The sequence below is a fragment of the Pongo abelii genome, chromosome 4, assembly GCF_028885655.2.
Source record: "Pongo abelii isolate AG06213 chromosome 4, NHGRI_mPonAbe1-v2.0_pri, whole genome shotgun sequence".
In the NCBI taxonomy this organism is placed as follows: domain Eukaryota; kingdom Metazoa; phylum Chordata; class Mammalia; order Primates; family Hominidae; genus Pongo; species Pongo abelii.
The window spans coordinates 79,660,896-79,678,250 of NC_071989.2; the positions used below are offsets into that span (position 1 = coordinate 79,660,896).

General features: G+C 42.6%; 1 protein-coding gene across 1 annotated transcript in view; it reads left to right on the plus strand.

The window, feature by feature from the left end:
* MAP1B (microtubule associated protein 1B) overlaps positions 1-16,598 on the plus strand; it is a 102,851-nt gene extending 86,253 nt beyond the window's left edge. The window contains exons 5-7 of the mRNA XM_024246858.3: positions 902-7,403; positions 10,584-10,822; positions 12,114-16,598. Of these exons, the coding sequence (XP_024102626.3) occupies positions 902-7,403; positions 10,584-10,822; positions 12,114-12,269 (6,897 nt within the window). The 3' untranslated portion in view covers positions 12,270-16,598. The remainder of the gene's footprint in view (positions 1-901; positions 7,404-10,583; positions 10,823-12,113) is intronic.
* Positions 16,599-17,355: the final 757 nt, after the last annotated feature.

Consider the following 17,355-nt stretch of genomic DNA (forward strand, 5'->3'; position numbering starts at 1 on the left):
CATTTGATCTTAGTTGCTAACACCCAACTTGCCCTGAAAAGAATGGGAGCAGTAAGAGAACAGAGTGGCTCACTGTGGAGTTAAACATGAGCAAATGGGGAACGAATTTGGCCACTGGCTTTTATAATTACCCAACCACTTTAATGTCGTGACTTTAATAAAAAAGCATTTGTATCTGCAGAGAATATGCTGGGTGACCCACTCATGTTTTAATCAGTGTGCACTGATGCCAGAAACCAGTAATTTTTTGTAGTAATAGGCAATCCATAACTTCTTGTCTCCTATGGGGAAAAACCCACCAAGCGTTTTTTCTTTTTTCATGCCAGATCCTGACAGGAGGCCACAACAAATGCCCTGTTAATCTGAATTTCTTTAAGGTATCAATCAGGCCTTTTTTTTTGCCAAGTCTAGTGGAACAAAAGAAAACATTTTTTATTAGTGGTGAAATGACCCAGACAGCTTTCTCTTGTGATAGTTTAATGTTTTTTTTAAAAGGGCATCTTTGCCTTTACTCTAGGGGTAATATTCAAAGTGTTTCATAACCACTGCAGCACAATCCTCAGTTGCCCAGGTGGTCACTGGTGTTAGAACTGGAGCAGAGTACTGGCATTCCCCTGCTGGGCAGGAATAGATGGTGGAGGGGTTGTCGGGGAGGTGCCAGGGTGAGTGGGTACTGGTTGAGGTAGAAGCCAGTAGCAGCAGGGCTCAGGACAAAGGCTGTTCACCTTCCAGTAGGGAAGTATTTCAGCACTTAAGCAACTAACATCACTACGAGAGTGCATGTCTGAAACTGGTCCTATGTGCATACTGTGATCCTGTAACACATAGTTATAGCTGGAGATCATGGATCAGTGATGATAATCACTTACACCTTTTCTTTCTTTCTTTCTTTCAAACCCAGATCGGGGAGTTACTAAGCACCACCCATCCTGCCAACAAAGCCAGCTTAACCCTGTTCTGTCCTGAAGAAGGGGACTGGAAGAACTCCAATCTTGACAGACACAATCTCCAAGACTTCATCAATATTAAACTCAATTCAGCTTCTATCTTGCCAGAAATGGAAGGACTTTCTGAGTTTACTGAGTATCTCTCAGAATCAGTGGAAGTCCCATCTCCCTTTGACATCCTGGAACCTCCCACATCGGGTGGATTTCTGAAGCTCTCCAAGCCTTGCTGTTATATTTTTCCAGGAGGGAGGGGCGATTCTGCTTTGTTTGCAGTGAATGGTTTCAATATGCTCATCAATGGCGGATCAGAGAGAAAATCCTGCTTCTGGAAGCTCATCCGACACTTAGACCGAGTGGACTCCATCCTGCTCACCCACATTGGGGATGACAATTTGCCTGGAATAAACAGCATGTTACAGCGGAAAATTGCAGAGCTCGAGGAAGAACAGTCCCAGGGCTCCACCACAAATAGTGACTGGATGAAAAACCTCATCTCCCCTGACTTAGGAGTTGTATTTCTCAATGTACCTGAAAATCTCAAAAATCCAGAGCCAAACATCAAGATGAAGAGAAGCATAGAAGAAGCCTGCTTCACTCTCCAGTACCTAAACAAATTGTCCATGAAACCAGAACCTCTGTTTAGAAGTGTAGGCAATACTATTGATCCTGTCATTCTTTTCCAAAAAATGGGAGTGGGTAAACTTGAGATGTATGTGCTTAATCCAGTCAAGAGCAGCAAGGAAATGCAGTATTTTATGCAGCAGTGGACTGGCACCAACAAAGACAAAGCTGAATTCATTCTGCCTAATGGTCAAGAAGTAGATCTCCCGATTTCCTACTTAACTTCAGTCTCATCTTTGATTGTGTGGCATCCAGCAAACCCTGCGGAGAAAATCATCCGAGTCCTGTTTCCTGGGAACAGCACCCAATACAACATCCTGGAAGGGTTGGAAAAGCTCAAACATCTAGACTTTCTGAAGCAGCCACTGGCCACCCAAAAGGATCTCACTGGCCAGGTGCCCACTCCTGTGGTGAAACAAACAAAACTGAAACAGAGGGCTGATAGCCGAGAAAGTCTGAAGCCAGCTGCAAAACCACTTCCTAGCAAATCCGTGCGCAAGGAGTCGAAAGAAGAAACCCCTGAGGTCACAAAAGTGAATCACGTGGAAAAGCCACCCAAAGTTGAAAGCAAAGAAAAGGTAACGGTGAAAAAAGACAAGCCAGTAAAAACAGAGACCAAACCTTCAGTGACTGAAAAGGAGGTTCCCAGCAAAGAAGAGCCATCTCCAGTGAAAGCCGATGTGGCTGAGAAGCAAGCCACAGATGTCAAACCCAAAGCCGCCAAGGAGAAGACGGTGAAAAAGGAAACAAAGGTAAAACCTGAAGACAAGAAAGAGGAGAAGGAAAAGCCAAAGAAAGAAGTGGCTAAAAAGGAGGACAAAACGCCTATCAAGAAGGAGGAAAAACCAAAAAAGGAAGAGGTGAAAAAAGAAGTCAAAAAAGAGATCAAGAAAGAAGAGAAAAAAGAACCCAAGAAAGAGGTTAAGAAAGAAACACCGCCAAAGGAAGTCAAGAAGGAAGTTAAGAAGGAGGAGAAGAAGGAAGTGAAAAAGGAAGAAAAGGAACCCAAAAAAGAAATTAAGAAGCTCCCTAAAGACGCAAAGAAATCATCTACTCCTCTGTCTGAAGCAAAAAAACCAGCTGCTTTAAAACCAAAAGTACCCAAGAAGGAAGAGTCTGTCAAGAAAGATTCTGTTGCTGCCGGAAAGCCAAAGGAGAAGGGGAAAATAAAAGTCATTAAGAAAGAAGGCAAGGCCGCAGAGGCTGTCGCTGCAGCTGTCGGCACTGGAGCCACCACAGCAGCTGTCATGGTGGCAGCTGGAATAGCGGCCACTGGCCCTGCCAAAGAACTCGAAGCTGAGAGGTCCCTTATGTCATCTCCTGAGGATCTAACCAAGGACTTTGAAGAGTTAAAGGCTGAAGAGGTCGATGTAACAAAGGACATCAAGCCTCAGCTGGAGCTAATCGAAGACGAAGAGAAACTGAAGGAAACTGAGCCAGTCAAAGCCTACGTCATCCAGAAGGAGACAGAAGTCACCAAAGGTCCTGCCGAGTCCCCTGATGAGGGAATCACCACCACTGAAGGGGAGGGCGAATGTGAACAGACACCTGAGGAGCTGGAGCCCGTCGAGAAGCAGGGAGTAGACGACATTGAAAAATTTGAAGATGAAGGAGCCGGTTTTGAAGAATCTTCAGAGACTGGAGACTATGAAGAGAAGGCAGAAACTGAGGAGGCTGAGGAGCCAGAAGAGGATGGGGAGGAACACGTATGTGTGAGCACCTCCAAGCACAGCCCCACTGAGGATGAGGAAAGTGCCAAGGCGGAGGCTGATGCATACATCAGGGAGAAGAGGGAGTCTGTGGCCAGTGGGGATGACCGAGCCGAAGAAGACATGGATGAGGCCATTGAGAAAGGAGAGGCTGAACAATCTGAGGAGGAGGCTGATGAGGAGGACAAAGCTGAAGATGCCAGAGAGGAGGAATATGAGCTGGAAAAAATGGAAGCTGAAGACTATGTGATGGCTGTGGTTGACAAGGCTGCAGAGGCTGGTGGTGCCGAGGAGCAGTATGGATTCCTCACCACACCAACAAAGCAACCAGGAGCCCAGTCTCCTGGCCGAGAACCTGCATCTTCAATTCATGATGAGACTTTACCTGGAGGCTCAGAGAGCGAGGCCACTGCTTCTGATGAGGAGAATCGAGAAGACCAGCCTGAGGAATTCACTGCCACCTCTGGCTACACTCAGTCTACTATTGAGATATCCAGTGAGCCCACCCCCATGGATGAGATGTCTACCCCTCGAGACGTGATGAGTGATGAGACCAACAATGAAGAGACGGAGTCCCCTTCTCAGGAATTCGTAAATATCACCAAATATGAGTCTTCATTGTATTCTCAGGAATACTCTAAACCTGCTGATGTCACACCACTCAACGGATTTTCTGAAGGATCAAAAACAGATGCCACTGATGGCAAGGATTACAATGCTTCAGCCTCTACCATATCACCACCCTCTTCCATGGAGGAAGACAAATTCAGCAGATCTGCTTTACGTGATGCTTACTGCTCTGAAGTGAAAGCCAGCACCACATTGGACATCAAAGATACCATCTCAGCTGTTTCAAGTGAAAAGGTCAGCCCGTCGAAGAGCCCGTCCCTGAGTCCGTCTCCACCATCACCCTTAGAAAAGACCCCCCTGGGTGAACGTAGTGTGAACTTCTCTCTGACGCCCAATGAGATTAAAGTCTCTGCAGAGGCAGAAGTAGCCCCGGTGTCTCCTGAGGTGACCCAAGAAGTAGTTGAAGAACATTGTGCTAGTCCTGAGGACAAGACTCTGGAAGTGGTGTCACCATCTCAGTCCGTGACTGGCAGTGCTGGTCACACACCTTACTATCAATCTCCCACCGATGAGAAATCCAGTCACCTCCCTACAGAAGTCATCGAAAAACCACCAGCAGTTCCAGTGAGTTTTGAATTCAGTGATGCCAAAGATGAGAATGAAAGCGCTTCAGTAAGCCCCATGGATGAGCCCGTGCCTGACTCAGAGTCTCCTATTGAAAAAGTTTTGTCTCCTTTACGCAGCCCGCCCCTCATTGGATCCGAGTCTGCCTATGAAAGTTTTCTAAGTGCTGATGACAAGGCTTCTGGCAGAGGTGCCGAAAGCCCCTTTGAAGAAAAGACTGGAAAACAAGGCTCTCCAGACCAAGTAAGTCCAGTTTCTGAAATGACTTCTACTAGTCTTTACCAAGACAAACAGGAAGGGAAAAGCACAGACTTTGTACCAATAAAAGAAGACTTTGGCCAAGAAAAGAAAACTGATGATGTTGAAGCCATGGGTTCTCAACCAGCACTGGCTCTGGATGAAAGGAAATTAGGAGATGTTTCTCCCACACAAATAGATGTCAGTCAGTTTGGATCTTTTAAAGAAGACACTAAAATGTCCATTTCTGAAGGTACTGTCTCAGACAAGTCAGCTACTCCTGTTGATGAGGGCGTAGCAGAAGACACATACTCTCATATGGAGGGTGTGGCCTCAGTGTCCACAGCCTCAGTGGCTACGAGCTCATTTCCAGAGCCAACAACAGATGATGTGTCTCCTTCTCTGCATGCTGAGGTTGGCTCCCCACATTCCACAGAAGTAGATGACTCCCTTTCAGTGTCTGTTGTGCAAACACCTACCACATTCCAGGAAACAGAAATGTCTCCATCTAAAGAAGAATGTCCAAGACCGATGTCAATTTCTCCACCAGACTTCTCCCCTAAAACTGCAAAGTCCAGGACACCCATTCAAGATCACAGATCTGAACAGTCCTCAATGTCTATTGAATTTGGCCAAGAATCTCCTGAGCAATCCCTTGCTATGGACTTCAGTCGACAGTCTCCAGATCACCCTACAGTGGGTGCAGGCATGCTTCACATCACTGAAAATGGGCCAACTGAAGTGGACTACAGTCCTTCTGACATGCAGGACTCCAGTTTATCACATAAGATACCACCTATGGAGGAGCCGTCCTACACCCAAGATAATGATCTTTCTGAGCTCATCTCAGTATCTCAGGTAGAGGCCTCCCCATCCACCTCTTCTGCTCATACCCCTTCTCAGATTGCTTCTCCTCTCCAAGAAGATACTCTATCCGATGTTGCTCCTCCCAGAGATATGTCCTTATATGCCTCACTCACCTCTGAAAAAGTGCAAAGTCTGGAAGGAGAGAAGCTCTCTCCAAAATCTGATATCTCTCCACTCACCCCACGAGAGTCCTCTCCTTTATATTCACCTACTTTTTCAGATTCTACCTCTGCAGTCAAAGAGAAAACAGCAACTTGCCACAGTTCCTCTTCTCCACCAATAGATGCAGCATCCGCAGAGCCCTATGGCTTCCGTGCCTCAGTGTTATTTGATACGATGCAACACCATCTAGCCTTGAATAGAGATTTGGCCACACCTGGCCTGGAGAAGGACAGTGGAGGGAAGACACCTGGTGACTTTAGCTATGCCTATCAAAAGCCTGAGGAAACAACCAGGTCCCCAGATGAAGAAGATTATGACTATGAGTCTTATGAGAAGACCACCCGGACCTCAGAAGTGGGTGGCTATTACTATGAGAAGACAGAGAGAACCACAAAATCCCCAAGTGACAGTGGCTACTCCTATGAGACCATTGGGAAAACTACCAAGACCCCTGAAGATGGTGACTATTCCTATGAAATTATTGAGAAGACCACACGGACCCCTGAAGAGGGTGGGTACTCATATGACATAAGTGAAAAGACCACCAGCCCCCCCGAAGTGAGTGGTTACAGCTATGAAAAGACTGAGAGGTCTAGAAGGCTTCTGGATGACATCAGCAATGGCTATGATGACTCTGAGGATGGTGGCCACACACTTGGGGACCCCAGCTACTCTTATGAAACCACTGAGAAAATTACCAGTTTCCCTGAGTCTGAAGGTTATTCCTATGAGACATCTACAAAGACAACACGAACCCCTGATACTTCCACATACTGTTACGAGACTGCAGAGAAAATCACTAGAACCCCTCAGGCGTCCACATATTCCTACGAGACTTCAGACATATGCTACACTGCAGAAAAGAAGTCCCCCTCAGAAGCCCGCCAGGATGTCGATTTATGCCTCGTGTCCTCCTGTGAATACAAGCACCCCAAGACAGAGCTTTCACCCTCCTTCATTAATCCCAATCCTCTTGAGTGGTTTGCCAGTGAAGAACCCACTGAAGAATCTGAAAAGCCCCTTACTCAATCAGGGGGAGCCCCACCGCCTCCAGGAGGAAAGCAACAGGGCCGACAGTGTGATGAAACCCCTCCCACCTCAGTCAGTGAGTCAGCCCCATCCCAGACCGACTCTGATGTTCCCCCGGAGACTGAAGAGTGCCCCTCCATCACGGCCGATGCCAATATTGACTCTGAAGACGAGTCGGAAACCATCCCCACAGACAAAACTGTCACGTACAAACACATGGACCCACCTCCAGCTCCCGTGCAAGACCGCAGCCCTTCTCCACGCCACCCTGATGTGTCCATGGTGGACCCAGAGGCCTTGGCCATTGAGCAGAACCTGGGCAAAGCTCTAAAGAAAGATCTGAAAGAGAAGACCAAAACCAAAAAGCCGGGTACAAAGACCAAGTCATCTTCACCTGTCAAAAAGAGTGATGGGAAGTCTAAGCCCTTGGCAGCTTCACCAAAACCAGCGGGCTTGAAAGAATCCTCGGATAAAGTGTCCAGGGTGGCTTCTCCTAAGAAGAAAGAATCTGTGGAAAAGGCAGCAAAACCCACCACCACTCCTGAGGTCAAAGCTGCACGTGGGGAAGAGAAAGACAAGGAGACCAAGAATGCTGCCAATGCCTCTGCATCCAAGTCGGCCAAGACCGCCACTGCAGGTAGGTTGAGAAGGCTGGGCATTGGATATATGTCACAACCATTCTACTTGTGTTTACAGCCTTTATATTTCCCTGTTTGGCTTTGTACTGGGAAGATGAGGTAGCACAATTGATGCTTTACCTTCCCTGTACTCTTCTCCTCTGCCCAAAGGTATATATCTTAGTCCAGTGTGGCCTTAAGGCTTGGAAATAGCTCAGTGTATGGTTCAAAGCAGCTGTGATTCATCACATGGGATTCCTGATTTTGTGCCATTTTGGAACACAGCAATTACAGCCCTGTTCTAAATCTTCAGAACCAAGGATGTGTCTTTCAGGTGCTTCTGGAAGACTGGTTTCAGCCGTGCTGGCCTCAGAATCCAGCAGGGTAACAGGCCAGGAGCTCCCAAACGACTAAGGAGAACCAGAGGTTTCACACCAAGACTGGATCGACCAGTCTAGACCCAAGATAAAAATTAAATTTTAAAATTAAAAGTGTTCACATTTTTATTTAAAACATCACCAGGTTGGAGATAAATCCTTATTAAAGGCAGTGCTCCATTTTCTTGTCAGCCAAAAAATACTATAATTTCAGTTGACCAGTGAGTATCCAGTGAGAATTGAGAGAAAAGCATTAATGGCTCTTTTCTTACCCTTCTCTTACCCATGGCCTCAATAGTAGAGACTCAGTGCTATTTCAGATTAAAATTCCACTTGGAAGCTGGGTGCATGCCCTCATGCCTGTAATTTCAGCACTTTGGGAGGCTGAGGTGGAAGGTTAGCTTCAGCCCAGGAGGTTGAGACCAACCTGTGCAACACAGCAAGACCCTGTCTCCACACAAAAAAAATGTTTTCTAATTAGCTGGGTGTGGTGGCATGTGCTTATAGTCTTAGCTACTTGGGAGGCTGAGGCAGGAGGATCACTTCAGCCCAAGAGGTCAAGGCTGCAGTGAGCCAGAATTGTATGTATCACTGCATGCCAAGCCTGGGTGACAGAGCAAGACCCTGTCTCTCAAAAATAAATAAGCAAATGAAATGCCACTTGGCAAGAGCAGATATCCCTGATTTTTGATCATTCATGTTTTGGTCATGATTCTCAGACTTATCAGGTTCTCAGCAATGACCTGGGCTTTTGATGGAACTGGTCTCTGGCAGTACTGCTTCATTTTGTTGCTTCACATCAATCACAAGGATTGGCATTCATACATTTTATTTGCTTTAGGTAATTATTCAGAGATTTTTGGATCACAACTCAGAAAGTAATGTAAATGGACCCAAACATGTAAGGTACAACATAATTTAAATAACATTGCCCTGATTTATTAGGGAAAGTCTGATAGAGTAATCTTTGGAGCTCTCCAATTAAGTATACTTTAGGATGCATTTGTTAAAACTGCAAATTTTTACTTTAAACAATATGGAGTATCAATTTTAAGGCTCAGTTCTCAGCACATTTGGCCTTTTTACATGCACATAGAAAATAATCGGAATTTTTTCATGTTTAAAATGAATGAAAAACCACCAGATAATTAACCCTTTCATCTGAAAGAGTTGACAACTGACCTGCACTTAGGAGAAAACATGAAATCCATTTAAACAGATAAAACCAACGGCAAATTTGCCAGAACATATACATCCTAGCCCACAGAATTTTTAAAAAAACTTTTTTCGGACATTTAAAGAGGTAATTTAAAGGCAAAGTAATAAGTGAGAATGAGTTAATTTTCATTTATTTTGGAGATGCTTTTAGATGTCTAAAAAGGCAAAGTTGCAGTACTAATTGACTTTTAAAGCAAACCTGTGCCAACTTTCAGCAGTTCTGTCAGTTTGTGCTTCTGTGAGCAATATTCATTTGATGTTGATGGTAGTGATTTAGAGTAGAGGGCGAAATTGGCAGACATGTTTAATTACTGGAAGAACTGTAATTCACAAACTTCTAGTACAAGTCAGAATTCTTTAGGAATTCTTTGGATATCTTGAGGGCTTTCAGCTCAGATTCATTAAAATAACCTATTGATCTATTCATAGAATGAATTAGCTTATCCAATTATTACTTTGGCTGATTCTCACCACTCCCTTACCTCTCTAAAAATAAAACCGGACAGTTGATAGAATTAGCTGGTGGTTTTGAATCTGGGATGATAGTCTTTAAATATCCTACGGAGAAAGAGGATTAAGCATATAAAATCTAGCTGGTGTTTTAATTGGCTTTACAGCAATGAAACCAGCTGCATATTAGAATCGCCTGGGGTGCTTTTAAAAGACAGTAGTGCCAGGCCCCAACCCAAGCCCACTTAAGTCAGACTCTAGAGAATGAGGCCTAGGTGTCAGTATTAAGCATCCGAGGTGATTCTGATTATATAGTCAGGCTGAAGAACCACTGCCTCAAAATGCTAGTTCTATTAACATTTCAAAAGCTTTAAACTTCCTAACTGGAACTAGTTAGTTTTCCCAGACCTTTGTGATTTGACTGGGGGTTTTGGTTGCAGTCTGATGTGTCCTGATTAGCTAGAGAAAGCCTAGTCTTTCTGAACCTTCCTTTGCCCAAGTTTGGCATCCAGCCTTGTCTAGGGAAAGAAGTGTCACTTTTCAGAATACTGTGCTAAGAAAGGAATATGGTGTTTCATCAGTTTATGAATGAGATGGAGGTGCTGAGGGCCTTGGAAATCATATGGGGTTAAGATCAAAACTGTTTACTAGGTAAAATGTTAGGGTATAATATCCAGCTGTGGACAAAATTGCTATCAATGAGACCCTAAAGTAGAGCACTAAGATCACTTAGCTATGTTTTGCCAAATACAGATGTTTTCTTTTGACTTTTAAAATCTACTTATTAGATCACTTATCAAATAAAGAAGCACATTAACAACTTCTTTAGGAGGGGTATTATATCTAGTGCCATCTTGGGAAAGGCCTTCAAACTCTTCTTGCTTCCTAATGTTGGTTGTCCACAAAGGGAAACTATCCCATTCTTCATTTCTCCTATTGAGGTGGTAAACAACCATGTTATGTTTTGTCACATTGCTAGGGTAAATGCCCTTGACAGATTACCAGGGAGATGGAAATGCTGTCACCACTTTGCATGACTCAGAGGACCTACTTGTGATTGAATAGGGAAGGTGTGATTGAGTAGGGAACATGTGCTGGATGTATGGTCTGTTCACCTTGCTATGACCTTACTTTGTCTTTGTTTATCTACCCAAGGACCAGGAACTACCAAGACAACCAAGTCCTCCGCTGTGCCCCCAGGCCTCCCTGTGTATTTGGACCTGTGCTACATTCCTAACCACAGCAATAGTAAGAATGTTGATGTGGAATTTTTCAAGAGAGTGCGGTCTTCCTACTACGTGGTGAGTGGGAATGACCCTGCTGCTGAGGAGCCCAGCCGGGCTGTCCTGGACGCTTTGTTGGAAGGAAAGGCTCAGTGGGGCAGCAACATGCAGGTGAGAACTCCTCGACAGTGTCTGCACTGCAGATTGAGCTGTGCCAGAGGCAATGGGAAGGAACCATGTTTAAAGAGGCACCTCATGTGGCTGATTGTGGATCCACATGAGGTGCCTCCTGTGTCTGTCACACACGAAATATCCTGAGAACAAAGTCAGTTTTACACACAGTAGTTAACTGTGTCTGAAATAATATTCTTGGCACCACCACCAGCCACGGCCTTGGAGGAAAGACACCTTAACTAAAGCAGAAACCATTTATCTGCAAAATGGGCCTAAGATTAATTGCCCTTCCTCCAGTATGCCAAGAGTCTTGTGTGCGTGAATCAAAGCGGTCATATTTCCATATGAGAGCTGCTGAGGAATTGCCTTTCTTCCTTTGTGTTTTATGAGTAGACTGCAGCTAGGAATATGGCCATTTAGAAAAACAGCTCTCTATGTGAAATTCCACAGTAGGAGCATTGCTGAATATAGTCCCTCATAGGACACTCCCAACTCCCAAACATCATGCCTGACCACAAACCATCCCTTTTTTATTTAATGACAGGGTCTCCCTATGTTGCCCAGGCTGGTCTCGAACTCCTGGCCTTAAATGATTCTTAGAACCAGCCATTATTAATTCAGCTGTGATCTTTGCTTATCAAGTTCTATTTGTGGTTCTGTATAAAATAACCTAGTAAATTGTGCTTGTATCATATTATATAGAATTACTTGTTATTTAATCATATGAAATCTAATGAGAGGCACCCAGTGGCTCCCTACTGAATACTAGGTGGAATTTATACTATTCAGGACATTACTTACCCACCCCATACCTCCATCCCCAACCACACACATAAAGTAAAGGTGCAGATCTTTGTTCTCGGGACAAAATGTTAGTTACGCACAATGAGTGGGCTTTTGAGGGCTTTGAAGTGCGCGATAAAACTCCTTGGATTAAATATGCAATATCTTTTATGCAAAACTTACCAGTTGTGTTAAAGGAAATACAAAAAATTGTACCCTAACAGAAGCACTTCTCTTAACAGTAAAGAACTGAGAAACTGATTAATTGCTTTTGGTTCCAGCCTTCAATTTCCCTTAGAAACAATAGCTTTTCTTTGCAGCTTTATTCTGGTTCCTGGAAAATATACATTGAAAAAACCTTTGCATTTCTTGAGGAAAATAGAAAATTTTTCTCTCATTTCCCTTCTTCTTCCAGTGGTCTAACTAATACCTTGCTATTCAATTTTTTTTCATATGGTTTCTGTTTCTGCCCTTAAATAGCTATTTTTTTTTTCTCTCCCTGCAGGTGACACTGATCCCAACTCATGACTCAGAAGTAATGAGGGAATGGTACCAGGAGACCCATGAGAAACAGCAAGACCTCAACATCATGGTTTTAGCAAGCAGCAGCACAGTGGTTATGCAAGATGAGTCCTTCCCTGCATGCAAGATTGAACTGTAAAAACCAAGGCCAGCCACACCACAGGATCTGAACTTTGTTTCCAGAAATTCTTCAATTTGAAATCACCTTTTCTAAAAAGTCAATTCATCTAGTTAAGTCGCTGAACAATTACCTGCCAAATGCTATACTGTGTCATGGTGATGCAAGTCACTAAATTTCTCAGTTTTTGCTGATTGCTAAGGGAAATAACAGTATTCCCACAATAGGGTTCAAATTCCTGCAAAATTACCTACCCCAGTTCATCTCTGCTGAACATTTGGAAACCATGCACTAGCCAACCCAACTGACTTCTGCTAGGTAGAGGCATTTGTCTTAGAGAGAGAGCGAGCATGGGAGAGAGTGAGAGAGAGTGAGAGCACAAAGATAACGCAGGAGAGAGAGAGAGAAAGAATGAGAAAGAAAAGGAATGCAAGAGAAGGAGATGTAATGACAGAGAGTTCTGGTGAGATACCCAGAGAGAAAAAGAGAGAGCAGGGTGGGGTAAGGAGGAGAAAATAAACCAACAATTAGGTCTGCATTTTCTCAGGCAGTAGGCATTCTTTAGTCTACATAGGCAAAGTTTTCCATTTTTGTCAGTCTGAGTCATCAAAAAGAGTCTTAATTTTCTAAAACAAGTTGGCTAGAAGAAAGTAAAAAGAACAACACTTGTTATGAGGGCATGTGATATTTTCACATCTTAATTAAGCTCCTTCAGTTTGAAGGCTGCACACTGACATAATGTAGTGAGTGTAGACTGGCCATGCAAGTAAGTGGTTTGGGCCCCATTCAGAACTCTCAGACTCTAAACACACAAGTAGATTGATCTAAGGCATGCTCCCAGCATTTGTCCACCCACTTAGTCCACTCTGAGTCGATTAACCTGCATGCAGCAACACCCAAGTCCACCCCAATTAACTGAAGCAAATACCAAAGCAGTTGGGAGTACATATGGTAGACAATTTGCCTTAGGAAGTGACTTGAATGTACAAAGATACTTGATGCACTTATTTTTTAATGTGAGACAGCAAGTTTATAAAACATCCACATAGGATTATAGATACTTAAAGGAGCACGTGGGTGAGCGTGTGTGGGGGTACTAGAAGCTGATCTGATTGGTCCAACAGTTTGATGCTGAGTCATGCGTGTTGAATCCCACTTCAGTGCACCTGTGGCCTCTCAGTCAAACAAGTTGTGCCTTTCACAGCTTCTTTACTACTGCAAGTTCAAGACTGAAATGGCTTCTATGATCAGAACTGGGAAAACAGTGAATTTTATGGTGGAAGAGGTTCTCAGCAAGTGTACAGTATTTACCTTCCTTTGTCTTACATTGGCTTTTTAAATTTTCCATTAATTTCAACATAATAATGGGAACAAGTGTACAGAAGAATTTTTTTTTTAAGATATGTGAGAACTTTTCATAGATGAACTTTTTAACACGTTTTCATTTACATGAAATTGCAGAGAAAATTCTCAAGTGATAGTCTTTTTTTTAAGTGTTTCGTAAGACAAAAATTGAATAATGTTTTTTGAAGTTCTGGCAAGATTGAAGTCTGATATTGCAGTAATGATATTTATTAAAAACCCATAACTACCAGGAATAATGTTACCTCCCACCCCTTGATTCCCATAACATAAAAGTGCTACTTGAGAGTGGGGAGAATGGCATGGTAGGCTACTTTTCAGGGCCTTGACAAGTACATCACCCAGTGGTATCCTACATACTTCTTTCAAGATCTTCAACCATGAGGTAAAAGAGCCAAGTTCAAAGAACCCTAGCACAAATTTGCTTTGGGATTTTCTTTTCTGGAAAAAAAATAAAAGAAATAGTACATTGAAAACAAATGAATTCTCAACTCCTACGGTTCATGTAGAGTTTAGAGAAAATTTCCATCATTGTCATCATTGAACTGTGAACCTGGGAAGCCAGATTATGATTAAAACTGACATCAAGTTTCAAGTTGCAGATCAATGCACCCAGTGTTCAGATGCGGCAAACTTCTCCGTGACAACTGTGCTGTGCTCTGTCACATTACATTTCCTGCAGACTCTAAGATCTACGGAGTAGAGAACAATGACCTCATTTTATTTTCTATGTTAGTTATTTATTTCAAAATTAACATTTTAGTTTATTTTTGTCTGATAAGTCTACGTTTTGCACTGCTAACTACGATGAGGGTTTAAAAAAATGCTTCTTCAGGGTCCTTTCACTGAGGACCTATGCAGTCTACTTAATGCTGTGAATTACATTTTTCAAATGTTTAATTTTTTAAAGAAAATTAATATTCTATTTTTGTTAGGCTTCTCTAGAAATGCAGCTTTTATTTATTACCCCACTTCTTTCAAGTCCTTGAAAAATAACATATTAAGGGTACAAGAAATTAACACATGATGGAAAAGTCATTGTGACGCAAATGAATTTCATTGAGTATAAACTCATCTACTTCAAATTTATTTTATAAGACAACCTAAGATACTCAAGATAATTATTTAATGGTTAGCTCTTAAGTTGAATTGGTCTACATAATGCGTGGGAAGAAAACCAGATTTTTAGCCTTCTTGCCAAATCCAGACCTCTGGTTGATTTTTCTTTGACAGAAGATGCAAGTTATTTTCCAATTTCACAAATTAAATGTATTTAACATGAACATTATTTTGCTTTACAAACTATAAACATTGTAGGAGAATTATAGCCAGTCTTCAGTTATAACCACTCCACCCTCCTCAATTTCTCTCTCTCTCTCTCTCTCTTTTTTTTTTTTTTTTTGCTATGGGATTTAATGGGAAAAATATGTAAAAACTGTCACTAGTCAGCTGGCTCTTTTTCCTATGAAATCTATCAGTACCTTTCTCCATCCATTGTTCTCAATAATGACCACAGAGCCTGAGTATACCAAGAAAACCAATATTCGCATTACAGGTTGCTCCTGTCCTTCCAGACACCTTTCCTGCCTGTGTGACTAACCTAATTTTGCTAGTTCCATAAATACACGATTAGTTTAGTAACAGCCATCACAATGTACCATGTACATTTATGGTGAGAGCTAAAGATCGACACAGACTTCTAGGAGCTTTGTTCATACTGATTACTTAATCCAATTGTATAGATTGAATATTTGAGTGGAAGGAATTTACACTCTGTTTAAATGATGGGATTCTATCGAGATAGCACTCATGATCATGACCTTTTTGGTAGTATTCTTAAACAAAATTCTACAGAGACTAAATGTTAGAGATGACCCTCCATTTTCAATTTTAACCAATTCTGTCCCCTTTCTCAAAACCCTGAGCCCTGTGCATGCTTTCTCAGTCTTGTGGTGGGACTGGATACAATGACTAACTTTCCCTCCTCCCCTCTTTAAACACTATTTTCCATGGAGTTCAAAGAAATTTTTTTTCTTAACGTTACATATCATAGTGAATGGTTTCCCCAGTGTATATGAATGTTTTAAGTGTCTCCAATAGCTTATGCAGTCTAGGAGCTTTCCAATACTCATTTAATTAAGATTTAATCATTTGCTAATGGAAATCTTACCACCTTTCATTTTCCCTCTATTACCAAATTTCAGCTCTTAGGAGCTGCTCTACAATTCTGAATTTGCTTTTCTTGCCTCTCTTTAGTCACCTGTCACAGGAGGTTCCTGCTCAGTAATGATATTGTGAGTTAGGATAATAACTTTTTTTTTTTGTGCTTCAGATTTAGAAGAAAAGATCCTGTTTCCATTTGAAAGGAACTGTAAGCTTTTATCTTTTAACCAACTGAACAATACACCAAAAGCAGCCTAGGGATGAGCATTTCTTTGAAAGCAATTAGGTTATTCACCTGGTATTAAAACTATTTACTGTTAAAAAATCTGTGACTTCATGAAGTTGATTTTTAAAGGCAGCATCAAAAACTGAAAAGGAAGGGAAAAAATAGGCAGCTTCTCTGCACTTGTTTGGAGCTCCCCAAAACAGGAGCCATGGAGAAGTGGCACCAAGACCGGGCTGCCCTTTCGAGAACACCCTGTGGCAGTTCAGAGACACGCTTTTCCTACACTGCATGCAGCCCCTCTTTCCAGCACTGGAAAGAAGTGGTCTTGAGCCCGGCTGAGAAGCACTTCACACTCCTCTCTCTTGTTCTGAATGGTGTTTGTGTCAGTCTGCAGCTGTGTATGGTATTATGTCTTATAATCCTGCATCACTTCTATCCTATCCAGTCATATCTAATGTAGAAAATTAGTTTCCAGTGAAAGTAATATGTAGTGCTTTTATGATATTTGTGTGCAATATCCCCTCTTCCATTGAGGATATTTGATGTAAAGGAAAAAAAAAAACTCAGTTCCACAATAAAATACAAAAGTGGCAAAAGTTCATGTGTGTGCTGTGCTGTCTTTTGCTTTGTGTTCCTGAGTTGGGCTTTGCCACTCATGCAGAATGCTGGGCAGTCAGGGCGTGACGGCAGGGGGTGACTACGTTCTTTTCAAGATGGGCTCCCTGGCTTTTGGCAAACTGCCGAAAGCGTCTTGCTAATGCTTGCAACTGCTACCTCATTAACTTTTATAGCCAAGCGCTAGAGGATGTGAGCGTCTAAGGACAGAAACTGGGAGGTGAAGGGAAGGAACAATTAAAATTATTGCTTAAAAAAAAGAAAAAAAAAAAGGATACCTGGGTGCAGTGGTACATGCCTGTGATCCCAGTACTTTGGGAGGCCAAGATGGGAGAATCATTTGAGCCTGGAAGTTCAAGGCTGTAGTGAACCATGATTGTGCCGCTGCACTCCAGCCTGAGCAACAGAGAGAGAGACTCTGTCTCTGAAAAAAAGAAAAAATAGACCAGACCAGAACCTGTCATATTCAGCAATTGTGCTCAGTACCTATCTTTCTCTTAGTTCCTTGCTCACTGTTACAGAATATCCTCTATCTAACTAACCTAATATGTTGTGGATTTGACTCACACCCAGGAACTAGCAGTTGTTGGGAAAAAGTGATTATATATGTAGCAAAGAATACCTAACAAGAGGAGGATTTCCTCCCTGTCATTCAAATGATTATTACACATTTACCCTGTACCTGGCAGTAGGTTATATTACAAGATATAAGCTAACTGCTGCCCTAACTGATTGGGGGAA